Below are 12,857 nucleotides of genomic sequence, written 5' to 3'. Positions count from 1 at the left end.
ACAGAAGAAAAGGATTCATGAATGTGCCATTATTATATATTGTTTAGAGGAACAGAGAAAATACTACAGTGTAATAAGTTGCAAGCTTCTGAAAAACGTAGATCTAGCAAAAATGGAAAATGGCACAAAACAACTTTAATTGGTATTTTTCCACTGAACATTTAACCCTTGAAACAAAATGAAAATGTTGTCCAAATACTCTCCAAAGCAACTGATACTCACCATATGTAGGTGAAACAATCCTTTCCTCAGATGGCCCTGGAATTACAACTGGAACCTGATCCATTGCAAGCAGCAATTTGCTGATTTCTGCTAGATGTGCTGCGTTTTCAGAGAGTCTGTAGTACTCTTTGTGGACCTGGGTGTCATGTCCCAATAATTTTGCCACCTGATCCAATTCACTTTCATTTAAGTTCAGTATTTGGCAATGGATAGCAACCTCTTTCCTCACTGTCGCATGGATCAGACTTTCAGGATTCTTTGCATTACACGCACGTGCAAATTTCCTCAGACAGTCGGACCCTCTGACGTAGCTTGCTGCATCTGGGCTCCGTGCGAAGACATAAGGGTTGTCCTTTGACACACCAACTTTGTCTCTGTTTGCAATTAGGATCTCAAGAGATGAGATCATCCTCGCCGTTAGTAGGACTGGCATTGTTCTACCATTTTTGCCTTCTATTTCCACCCTGGTTAGCTTGTCGTCACCAAGCTCCTGCTCCAGCCTTGAGAGGCTATTGAAAATGTCTGCACTAGCTGGAGCTTTCTTTCTGTTTGTGTATGTTTCCAACAGCATTTTCGCAACCTCTCCTGTCCTTTTTCTGTTGAAGAGAGCTATTTCGGCAAGAAGAGTTTCATTGAGCTTTTTCCAGACAGCGTTGGTGGGGCTCTCAAGCAATTCTTTCTTTGCTGTGTCCTCTGCAACCTTGAGAAACTTCTGAAGTTTAATCAAATCCTCAGTAAGTGAAGACACATCAACTTCATCACACTGAGGGACATCGCTCAGGGACAGACCGGAAAAACAGTTATTCCAATTGTTTTCAAGCAGCTCAATGAACCTTTTGGCTTGTTCCTCTGCCTCACGGTCCTCTGTCATACGACTCTCCCCAAAAGCTATTTCAGTAGCTCTTTTCAAGGAATAGCCAATCTTTAAAGCAAGAGATGGGGTCTTATACCTGTCAGAGGTAGGGTCATGACCACTCATTTTCCTGGCAGCATGAACAGCCAATTTAAATTTGGATGGTACACATACTTCATGCAGATATTGGACACCACAGTCCATCTCATTTACAGTAAGTACAAATCTAGCCAATTCCCTCATTTTTGAACTAATGTAAGTAAACTGTGACTTGGCATGGCAATGCTTTGCAGATAGTGCATTGCCATATTTACATATCAGGGGATCATTTTTGATGTGGCATTGAATGTCATCTTGATTCATATTGTGTATTATTTCTTCACATCCTCCAGTAGAGTAGACAGGCAATGGAAGAAGTCGAGAGGACGCAGCCTGGACCCGCACTCTTTTTCCTCCCCTCTTTTCATCTTGTCCTTTTCTGGCTTTACATGAGCCCTCATGCTTCCATAAATCTATTTTGTTGAAAAAAGCTAAGCAGTGTTGGCAGGGCAGGTAGTCACGCACAGAAACACCATTGTAAGAGGGTCTTTTCTTTGTGACAATTTCTCCATCTCCACTTTGAAGAACTTCCAAGTTGTGTAGATAGTTGCCTTTGTTACGGAGTTGGTCAAGCAAGAGAGACCTGATTTTGGAGAGTTTGGGGAAGCTGACAGCATGAGCGACAGCTGCTTCTTCTGCGTGTATCCTTTCTAAATGTCTTGCAATTTTGTGGTGTGGTTCATTGCAATACAGGCAGAAGTACTTTTTGTCCCATTTTCTTTTACCGTCATCTGTTGTACTACATGTGCTGACTGTCATTTTTGTGCTAGAACGTAAGTTTGACCTTGTACCTTTCCGTGGCACACTTTTTTTGCGGCAAGGTTTTTTAGCTTGTGAGGTTTTTTGAAGGGACTGCTCAGATACATTATTATCACAGGAGTGTTCTTCTTTAGATGGAAGAGGATCTGACCCACTTGGGACGTTTGAATCCAGTCTTTGTCCTTCTACCTCATCACCTGAACTGTTCTCGTCGTCACTTGAACTGCTCTCTTCAGCACAATTCTTTATGTCACATAAAGCTCTCTCCATGTCACATAAAGTCTTCACCACATCACATGAAGTCTTCTCTTCATTGTTTGAAGGATTCTCTTGCTTGTGTAAACGATTCCCTTTGTATAGAGGACTCCTCTCAAGGTGAGCATTTCCTCTGCGGTGAGGATTATCTGCTGCACATAAAAGCCTCTCTTCATTATCACTTAAACTCTTCTTTTCGTCATTTAAATGCTTCTCTTTGCCACTTAAACTCTTCTGTTCAACAGTGCATGCCTGTAAAAGAACAAGTAAACGTAAGATTCATAAGACCTTATGATGCATTTTGTTTAAAATGTATGAAAAGTGGGACGTAAAACTTGGGGGAAAAAAGCACAAGTAGCTTCAAAGCTGTTGCAAGTCAGTATTTAACTTGTGGCAAAGAGAAATTTGGTTAACTACACTATCATACTAGACATCTGGGGTCCTCTGACCTGTTTCATACGCAGATAAATCTAAATAGTGAAAACCACATAGTATTGCTCATTGAAAACACATGTGCGGTACACATTGTGAGTCATTCAAATGATTGCCTAGGAGCACCTCAACAATGCTCTCAAACTTCAATCACAGTCAAGCGAACCATGTAGACTTTGAATTCTTCCATAATAAAAACCACATGTGACTCATTCAAGGAACAGTTTATGGCTTTATTGTATTAAGCAGCGAACTACACCTTTTTCACATTGTAAATATGTCTGACGAGGAATTAATATTGTGATGTTGGATGAGATGCTGCATGGAGACCAGGAAGGTACAGGAAAAAAAATGCCATGCAGCTAGGCCTACATTTGGCCAGTGACTTTGTTTCTAATCCTCCATATATTCTGTATTTTGTTACATGCATGCAAATGGTGGGTGATTTACGTGTTTTCACAAAAAAGACCGGAATAAGATCCTAAAGCGTTTGGAAGCCTATGAAGATGAAAAACAAACCCAGCATCAACTTCATTCTGGTACTTGCCCAACAGGTACCAGTTGCAACAGTAAGTTCTACAAATATAATTCTTTCCATTCTCTTAAAAGCAGTAGGGTACTACATTTATATGAAAGTGTCCTTAAAAACACTGATTGGACCGTAATAATACTATTGTGTCCTTATAATTGCACATCAAGTAAAGAAGACTATATTTAACAACCCAAACAAAAGCATACTGTAACTGGGCAAGTATTAGTAACCTGTCATTTGTAAATAAATATTTTGTTAAAATGGTAGATGTTAAACAGTGGTACATTTTAAACGGTAAAGAAAGGCTTTTCCACGGAATACATGCTTATGGCAGTAGTTTGTTAAAACGGTGAACAAAGGCTTTGATCTATTAATATTATTTATATTGTACACAAAGACAACGGTATGGCAAAAGCTGAAATGTGTTACCAGTATTGTAATGATTGACTGAATGGACCGTTTTTCCTTTTAGCTTGGGGCTATTCGTTGTTGTCGATAATGATGAGTGAAACGCAGCAGCATTTTTACATGCTCTGCGGTGGTACAAGAATACTTTTCTGAAGGCATTACTGTACCTGAGGCAAAGGTTGTATTTTATAGCTTCTTGTGAACTAACCTTTTGCTCATCATGTCCTTTGTCTGTAAATGAGAAGATCATAACCGCCTTAGATCACTCTAGAAACGCAAAAAACACTCAAAACATTCAAATCAATGTAAAGCTCGGATTTATTAATTGCCAGGCATCAAGTTGGAACAACAATTTATGAAGTATGATGATGGCCATTTTTTTTTTTACCAATGCAATAAACAATTTAAAACTGCATTTTCCTATTCAAGCTTCAAACATCTTTACAAAGCCATCTGTAGATCTGGCTAAATTAATAACTGAGTAGTTTAAGGGCATAATCTGCTTACCTTTGTTGGCTCACTGGTCCTCAATGGATGCAGTCAGCTGGTATTGAAGTCGGATTCTCTCCTCGCAATCGATGTCCTGGTATTCAACCTCTGCATGCCATTACTGGCTCTCACGTTTTATGCAATGTTTAATTATTAAACTGCATTATAACTTGATCAGAGTGGATAAATTGATCAAGTTGTATCTATGTTTGAACCAGACTGGCCAAATGAAACATTTTTCTACACTTATGCACAAACGTAATTAAAAGCAGCAATCTGTAACTTTCATTTCCAGTCATTCCTACTGACCTTCCAATCATTTCTGGAATAAAAGTTACATATTGTGGTTTTAATTGAGTAATGCATTATGGCACTTATGTACACTACCGGTGAAAAGTTTCATAACACCTACTCATTCAAGGGTTTTTCTTTATTTTACTATTTTCTACATTGCAGAATAATAGCGACGACGTCAAAACTATGAAATAACACATATGGAATCATGTAGTAACCCCCCCCAAAAAGTGTTAAATCAAAATATATTTTATATTTGAGATTCTTCAACTAGCCACCCTTTGCCTTAATGACAGCTTTGCACTCTTGGCACTCTCAACCAGCTTCACCTGGAATGCTTTTCCAACAGTCTTGAAGGAGTTCCCACATATGCGGAGCACTTGTTGGCTGCTTTTCCTTCGCTCTGTGGTACGACTCACCCCCAAAACGTCTCAATTTGGTTGAGGTCAGGGGATTGTGGAAGCCAGGTCATCTGATGCAACACTCCATCTCTTTCCTTCTTGGTCAAATAGCCCTTACACAGCCTGGCGGTGTATTGGGTCATTTTCCTGTTGAAAAACAAATGATAGTGGGACTAAGGCCAAACCAGATTGGACAGCGTATTACTGCAGATTGCTGGTTAAGTGTGCCTTGAATTATAAATAAATCACACACAGTGTCAACAGCAAAGCACCTCCACACCATAACACCTCCTCCATGCTTTAAGGTGGGAAATACACATGCAGAGATCATCCGTTCACCCACACCACGTCTCGCAAAGACACGTCTCGCAAAGACACGTCTCGCAAAGACACGTCTCGCAAAGACACGTCTCGCAAAGACACGTCTCGCAAAGACACGTCTCGCAAAGACACGTCTCGCAAAGACACGTCTCGCAAAGACACGTCTCGCAAAGACACGGCGGTTGGAACCAGAAAATCTCTCACATTTGGACTCATCAGACCAAAGGACAGATTTCCACCAGTCTAATGTCCATTTCTCGTGTTTCTTGACCCAAGCAAGTCTCTTCTTACTGGTGTCCTTTAGTAGTGGTTTCTGTGCAGCAAGTTGGCCATGAAGGCCTGATTCACGCAGTCTCCTCTGAACAGTTGATGTTGAGATGTGTCTGTTACTTGAACTTGAAGCATTGACTTGGGCTGCAATTTCTGTGGCTGGTAACTCTAATGAACTTATCCTCTGCACCAGAGGTAGCTCTGGGTCTTCCATTCCTGTGGTGGTCCTCATGAGAGCCAGTTTCATCACAGTGCTTGATGGGTTTTGCAACTGCACTTGAAGAAACGTTAAAAGTTCTTGAAATGTTCCGTAATGACTGTCCTTCATGTCTTAAAGTAATTTTCTAATTTCTCTTTGCTTATTTGAACTGTTCTTGCCATAATATGGACTTGGTCTTTTACCAAATAGGGCTATCTTCTGTATACCACCCCTACCTTGTCACAACACAACTGATTGGCTCAAATGTATTAAGAAGGAAAGAAATTCCACAAATTAACTGTTAAGAAGGTACGCCTGTTAATTGAAATGCATTTCAGGTGACTACCTCATGAAGCTGGTTGAGTGTGCAAAGCTGTCATCAAGGCAAAGGGTGACTATTTGAAGAATCTCAAATATAAGATCTATTTTGATTTTTTACCTGGATTTAACACTTTTTTGGTTACTAAATGATTCCATGTGTTATTTCATAGATTTGATGTCTTTACTATTTTTCTACAATGTAGAAAATAGTAAAAATAAAATAAAAACCCTTGAATGAGTAGGTGTTCTAAAACTTTTGACCGGTAGTGTATATCTAATAGTTAACGTACACTTTAAAAGCGGATCTGTTGTCACCCAAGTTGGTTAATGTATGTATACGTTTGAAAACCCGAGAACCAGGCTAAAGCTTGTGAGAAGAGTGTCCTCATTTGAATGAACTCACAAGTATGACCACACACATAGGCTACTTTAACAAAAGTTAAACATCTTTATTTCACTAATTGTGAATAGTTAGTGCTGAATAAATATGTGGAACAGCTGGGGATCCCCAAAGACAGGAGGGAAGCGGGGAGGAGAATGCCTGTGACAGGTACTCTGGGATTGGGCTAAAAATATTATTTTGAACACGGAACGTACCTCCTGGTCTAGATTGTAATCCTCTTTGGAATTGAGTGCAAGTTTCACAGACATGTAATCCCCGCTTTTCACTGCATCCCGCAGCTCACCTGAGGGACACACAGATTCACATCAGTAGTTGTCTACATCTATGTACATAGTGTGTGGAAGCGAGCAGTTCACGTACAGCAGATGTTGAGAGACATCTGGGAAAACATTAGAAAGGGGGTAGTCAGTTAGGACATCTACTTAGTTAGGACATCTACTTTGTGCATGACAAGTAATTTTTCCATCAATTATTTACAGACAGATTTCACTTTATCACAATTCCAGTAGGTCAGAAGTTTACATATACTAAGTTGACTGTGCCTTTAAACAGCTTTGAAAATGATGTCATGGCTTTAAAAGCTTCTGATAGGCTAACTGACATAATTTGAGTCAATTGGAGGTGTACCTGTGGATGTAGTTCAAGGCCTACCTGCCTCTTTGCTTGACATCATGGGAAAATCAAAAGAATTCAGCCAAGACCTCAGGAAAAAAATTGTAGACCTCCACAAGTTTGGTTCATCCTTGGGAGCAATTTCCAAACGGCTGAAGGTACCACGTTCATCTGTACAAACAATAGTACGCAAGTATAAACACCATGGGACCACGCAGCCGTCATACCGCTCAGGAAGGCGACGCATTCTGTCTCCTAGAGATGAACGTACTTTGGTGCGAAAAGTGCAAATCAATCCCAGAACAACAGCAAAGGACCTTGTGAAGATGCTGGAGGAAACAGGTACAAAAGTATCTATAGCCACAGTAAAACGAGTCCTATTTCGACATAACCGGAAAGGCCGCTCAGCAAGGAAGAAGCCACAGCTCCAGAATTGCCATAAACCAGCCAGACTACAGTTTGCAACTGCACATGGGGACAAAGATCGTACTTTTTGGAGAAATGTCCTCTGGTCTGATGAAACAAACATAGAACTGTTTGGCTATAATGACCATCGTTATGCAAGGAGGCCTACAAACCTGACTCAGTTACACCAGCTCTGTCAGGAGGAATGGGCTAAAATTCACCCAACTTATTGTGGGAAGCTTGTGGAAGGCTACCCAAAACATTTGACCCAAATAAAACAATTTAAAGGCAATGCTACCAAATACTAATTGAGTGTATGTAAACTTCTGACCCACTGGGAATGTGATGAAAGAAATAAAAGCTGAAATAAATCCCTCTCTACTATTATTCTGACATTTCACATTCTTAAAATAAAAGTGGTGATCCTAACTGACCTAAGGCAGGGAATTTTTACTGGGATTAAATGTCAGGAATTGTGAAAAACTGAGTATAAATGTATTTGGCTAAGGTGTATGTAAACTTCCGACTTCAACTGTATATCAGAAATTGTGTAATAGAATTAGTGTCAACCTAAAATATTGTCATATAATTATAAACATGGGTTTTATACACATTTTCTGTATAAATAGCATCCAAAATATATGTAAACAGACCATACATTTCTCAGTACTATTATATAACAGGGCTCCCGAGTGGCTCAGTGGTCTCAGTGCTAGAGGCGTCACTAGAGACACCCTGGTTCGATTCCAGGCTGTATCACAAACAGCCGTGATTGGGAGTCCCATAGGGCGGCACTCAATTGGCTCAGCGTCGTCCGGGTTTAGCCGGGGCAGGCAGTCATTGTAAATAAGAATTTGTTCTTAACTGACTTGCCTAGTTAAATAAAGGTTACATGTAAAAAATGTAAATACAATAATCAGTACTTTTACAACTTGTCTAAGTTGTATAATCAACTGATTTCAATCAGTGTATGGCTGCGAATTGACCGCATTGTTTGAATGGAATGTTGGCATATTGCCAGTTCATTTGAAAAATTAATGTAATCGTTCCTCTAAAACTGGTCTGTTAGCTAGCTTTTATCACAGCACTGGCAAACCATGGTTGACAAACTTCCTGACTAAAATGGCTGACTTTTTATACCACCATTTGAATGTTTATTCTAATTTTATGGTAGACACTTACTGGGAGATAGTGGTGGAGCAGAGAGAATCTCATCCTCTCCGTTCAAATGTTTCTGAAAGTCCTCCAGTGTCATCCAGTCCAAGTTGAGGTCCATTCCAAGGTTAAGAGAGGCTTGTCCTTTGTCTGTTAGTCACAAACCACATCAGTATTATTTCACATGGCCATTTGGAGGGTCTCTGTCGAGAAACAGCCCCCACCCCTAGATCTGAAAGGATTGGATAGGTGTAGTGCTGTGGCGGTCATGATGATTGTCATGCAAACAACTGCGGGTCTCATTGACCGTTAATTAAAATAAACACGTTTAGCATCTCCTGGTTTCCACGCATAGCCTACAAGCCACTGATGCAGACAGTTGGAACATCTACATTTTAAAAAGTCGAATAAATCAATTTAATATAGCCTACACCATCACAACAAATCTATTATTTATTTTAGACAGGTCTAAAGAAATATATGAAGAAAATGTAGCCTATTTCAGAAGAACAGAATAGCATATTCTGAGTTTTCCTTATGTTAGGCCCTGATCTGGCTATGCCATATGGCTGTGGGCTACACTAGCTCATTTAGCAGACAAGATTTGCTTAGAATTCCGTGGCATTATTTTATACTACGAAGAATACAATTGAACATAGCTAAATAAAATAGGACATTTTCTCCAAACGATTTCGGAGGGAGTGAGCAAAAAAACGTCATCAGTAGCCTGCACTCGAAAAGCGAATGGAGGTTACATGCGGTTACGTTTTAATATGCAAGCATAGGCAGCATGTCCATAAGGTTAGGGGAAGCTTTCCTTAAGTAAATTGCCAAAATTATATAGCCTAATTAGCCTACTCCTGTCTACACAGAAATAAAATAATTCAAAATAGGCTACTAAAGCATGATTTGGATCATTAGCTTCTTTAAAAAATAAAATAAGTTGTGGATTATTTTAAATAGTATTGCCTTCAGTCGGAAGGAAAGGCAGTGTGCAATTTGGGCAGATTATTTTTGAGTTGTCTGAAAAGAGGCCAAACCAGACACATGGCAATATTTCCAAATACAATCACAGGAAAACATAGTTTGGAAAGCAAATGGTTATTGCTGTAAAGAGAAGAAAATGAAAATACTAAATGTCTTTAAGTTATCAAAATCCTGAACTTAATTTAGTGAACAACAGTATATCCTATCTTATTGGCACCAGACACTCTAATGTACTTGTTCTCTTGCTCACTTGTGCACCTGGGCTTCCCACTGCTCTTTCTATTCTGGTTAGGGCCAGTTTGCACTGTTCTGTGAAGGGAGTAGTACACAGCGTTGTACGAGATCTTCAGTTTCTTGGCAATTTCTCGCATGGAATAGCCTTCATTTCTCAGAACAAGAATAGACAGTTTCAGAAGAAAGTTCTTTGTTTCTGGCCATTTTGAGCCTGTAATCTAACCCACAAATGCTGATGCCCCAGATACCCAACTAGTCTAAAGGCCAGTTTTATTGCTTATTTAAATCAGCACAACAGTTTTCAGCTGTTAGCCTTTTAAAATGATAAACTTGGATTAGCTAACACAACGTGCCATTGGAACACAGGAGTTATGTTTGTTGATAATGGTTCTCTGTACGCCTATGTAGATATTCCATTCAATCAGCTGTTTCCAACTACAATAGTTATTAACCATGTCTACACTGTATTTCTGATGAATGTGATATTTTAATGGACAAAAAAAGTGCTTTTCTTTCAAAAACAAGGACATTTCTAAGTGACCCCAAACTTTTGAATATGTGTGAAATTATCCTGTTGTAAAGCAAAGTAATGTGCTTAATATTAGGAAAGTTGATAAATAAATATAGTAGGCCTATCTTAAAGAAAGCTGATGGGATCCTCCTCTTTTTTAATAGAGGCCGCCATCAAAATTCTGTTTTCTCACACAATTGCATAGCCTATAGAAATGTTGCCGCAACATGAGTTCATGGGCTCTCGAAGTGTTTGATTAGATTTTCAATTACATTGATGTCATAGTGATTAGAGGGACAATAGAGCGTTGAGTACCTGGCCATTAGCGACTGGTAGTTAGAAAGTTTGGTGGGCTATTAACGACCATCAGCAGCATCAGAGCAGCTTTGAGAAGCCTAGTTACTGTGACTAAACAGTCACGTGGAATTTGCCTGCAGTCATGATTCGTGACCGCCGGTATGGTGGTAATACGTAACAGCAATAGGATAGGTGTAAGCAATATGGTATTTTTGTAATGGATGCATGTCTACACTGAGTGTGTGTATGTGTGTTGACTTTTCCATGTGAGATGGTTCTGTGGCGTACCAGACTTGTCAGCGCTCTCCAAGGCATCTTGATTGTCGTCGCAGGCAATGAAGAGGCGTGGCTCGCTGTCTTCCCTCCTCCTCCTCCTTCTGTCATCGTCTTGGGTCCTCCTCTCCAAGCGTTGAGCCTCCTCCCTCCGTTCCTCTCCGCCAAACTTTGACTTCTGGGCGGGTTCCTCCTCTGCCTCCGCCTGGTCACTAGTCTCCACAGTAGCGGGGCTCTGACTGGGCCGAAATGCTATTAGAGAGGAACAAATAATGTTAGTTAAGTGAAAATAAACAAATAAAAAGTTGGAATACGCAACAGGCATCATGTCAGTTAAAACGTCTTGGTTGAGTCACTATGTAGTGGCTGCGTCCACTACATTTATCGGTTATTCAATGAAAGCCCTATAGCACGTGTCAAACTCATTCCACGGAGGGCCGAGTCTCTGCGGGTTTTTGCTTCTCCCTTGTACTTGATTGATGAATTAAGGTCACTAATTAGTAAGGAACTCCTTACCTGGTTGTCTAGGTCTTAATTGAAAGGAAAAAACTTAAACCAGCAGACACTAGGCCCTCCATAGAATGCGTTTCACACCCCTGCCCGATAGTGTAAACTTAACAATGGAACCTTGTAACTCTTCTTACCGTCTTTATGTTTGGTCTTGTCTGGCTCTGGCTTCCGAGCAGGTGACTCCTTTGTCGGCTTGGTCCTTTTTTCAACTTTCCCTATGAGCTGAAATTTTTACATAAATATATTTAAGATTTGACTTGAGGCAGCTTAAGATGTGCTGAAAGCCTAACAGTGATTCCGCTGGCTATACCACCAGCATTGATTTACTAACCTCACTACAAGTAGTGCAAAGCTGCTTGGTTTACCTTCGGTGGTTTAGTGTTCTCTGCAGGGGTGGGCTGGTGGACCATCTGTTTGCGGGGAACGCGGTCCTTGGCCTCGCAGTTCAACAGGAACTTCTCAAACAGGTTAGTGGAGGTGGCTGGTTCCTTATCCCCGCACACTTCCTCTTTAGACTCCTCCTCTCGGGCCTTACTGGTGCTGGCCCCTGCACCAGAGGAGGATGAGGGGATTTTCGGTGGCGCAGAGGTGGCCTCCTGGCTCTTGCCCTTGGCCTTCTTGTGGACGTGGGCTGGGGTGTCGCTGGAGTCAGAGGTTGGTGTGGGCTCATCCCGGCTCTGGCTCTTGAAGGAGGCGAGGCTCTTGAGTTTTGCAAGGCCGCTTGTGGAGAGCGTGGGTGAAGTAGTTTCCGGCTTCTTGCCTTTCCTGTCCTGAAGGAAGTCCTTGATGCCCTGCAATTTCAGTTCTGACTTTCCCTTCTTATTCTTGGGCTTGTCATCAGTGCGAGACTTTTCAGTTGGTGTGGTATCATCCGTCTGGGACTCAGATGGCCCCTCGCTAAGCTCCTCTTCTAGGGGGGCGGTGGCCTCATCTTCAGTGGACTCCAAATCACCCCTTTGATCCTTCTTTGTCTTTTTCTTCTTCCCTTCCTCCATGTTATCTTTTTTCCTATGCTTCCCTCCATCCTTGGCTTTGTCCTTCCTGTGCTTCTTGGAGGGCACGGGGGCTTCTTCCTCATCATCAGTTTCAACAAATCTCTTCTTGGAGTCGGACATCTTGGTATTGCGGCCCGGAGTCGGGGGAGGGGAAAGCTCCTCTTCATCAGACTCTGGTGCCGGACGAGGCCTGAAGTCCTCCTTGCGCTTGTCTTTCTTCTTTTTCCTCTTCTCCTTCGGGGGAAGTGCCTCTTCTTCTTGGGGCTTCTTCTTTTTCTTTTTCTTGACAGGCAGGTCTGTGGGCTTGTCTTTATCACTGTCGCTGTCAGAGTCGGCATCGAACACGTCACTCTTCATGGGCAGCTTCTACAGAGAAGAGGGGACATTCACATCAGCCATAGAAAGTGATATCAGTTACTCAAATGTATACTGAACAAAAATATAAACGCAACATGCAACAATTTCAACGATTTTACTGAGTTACAGCCAATTAAAATACATTCATCAGGCCCTAATATATGGATTTGACATGACTGGGCAGGGGCATAGCCATGGTTAGGGAGCCAGGCCCAGCCAATCAGACTTAGTTTTTCCACACAAAAAGGCTTTATTACAGACAG

The 12,857-nt window shown here is 41.2% G+C and overlaps 1 protein-coding gene across 6 annotated transcripts in view; it reads right to left on the bottom strand.

Moving 5' to 3' along the window:
* LOC115155749 (M-phase phosphoprotein 8) overlaps positions 1–12,857 on the bottom strand; it is a 41,773-nt gene that overhangs the window by 14,052 nt on the left and 14,864 nt on the right. For 2 of the 6 annotated variants that reach the window (XM_029702664.1, XM_029702666.1), the window contains exons 3-8: positions 11,608–12,603; positions 11,377–11,464; positions 10,748–10,984; positions 8,458–8,580; positions 6,453–6,541; positions 223–2,440 (exon numbers count right to left, since the gene is read on the bottom strand). In XM_029702664.1, coding sequence (XP_029558524.1) covers positions 223–2,440; positions 6,453–6,541; positions 8,458–8,580; positions 10,748–10,984; positions 11,377–11,464; positions 11,608–12,603 — 3,751 coding nt within the window. Of the gene's footprint in view, positions 1–13; positions 2,441–3,768; positions 3,828–4,067; positions 4,478–6,452; positions 6,542–8,457; positions 8,581–10,747; positions 10,985–11,376; positions 11,465–11,607; positions 12,604–12,857 lie in introns of those variants that run through there. The other 4 variants (XR_003868122.1, XM_029702669.1, XM_029702667.1 and 1 more) reach the window with 3 other exon arrangements.

Source organism: Salmo trutta, chromosome 20 (genome assembly GCF_901001165.1).
Source record: "Salmo trutta chromosome 20, fSalTru1.1, whole genome shotgun sequence".
Lineage (NCBI taxonomy): Eukaryota > Metazoa > Chordata > Actinopteri > Salmoniformes > Salmonidae > Salmo > Salmo trutta.
Note: the sequence above shows the minus strand (reverse complement) of the source record. Positions and strands in the feature narration are given on the sequence as shown.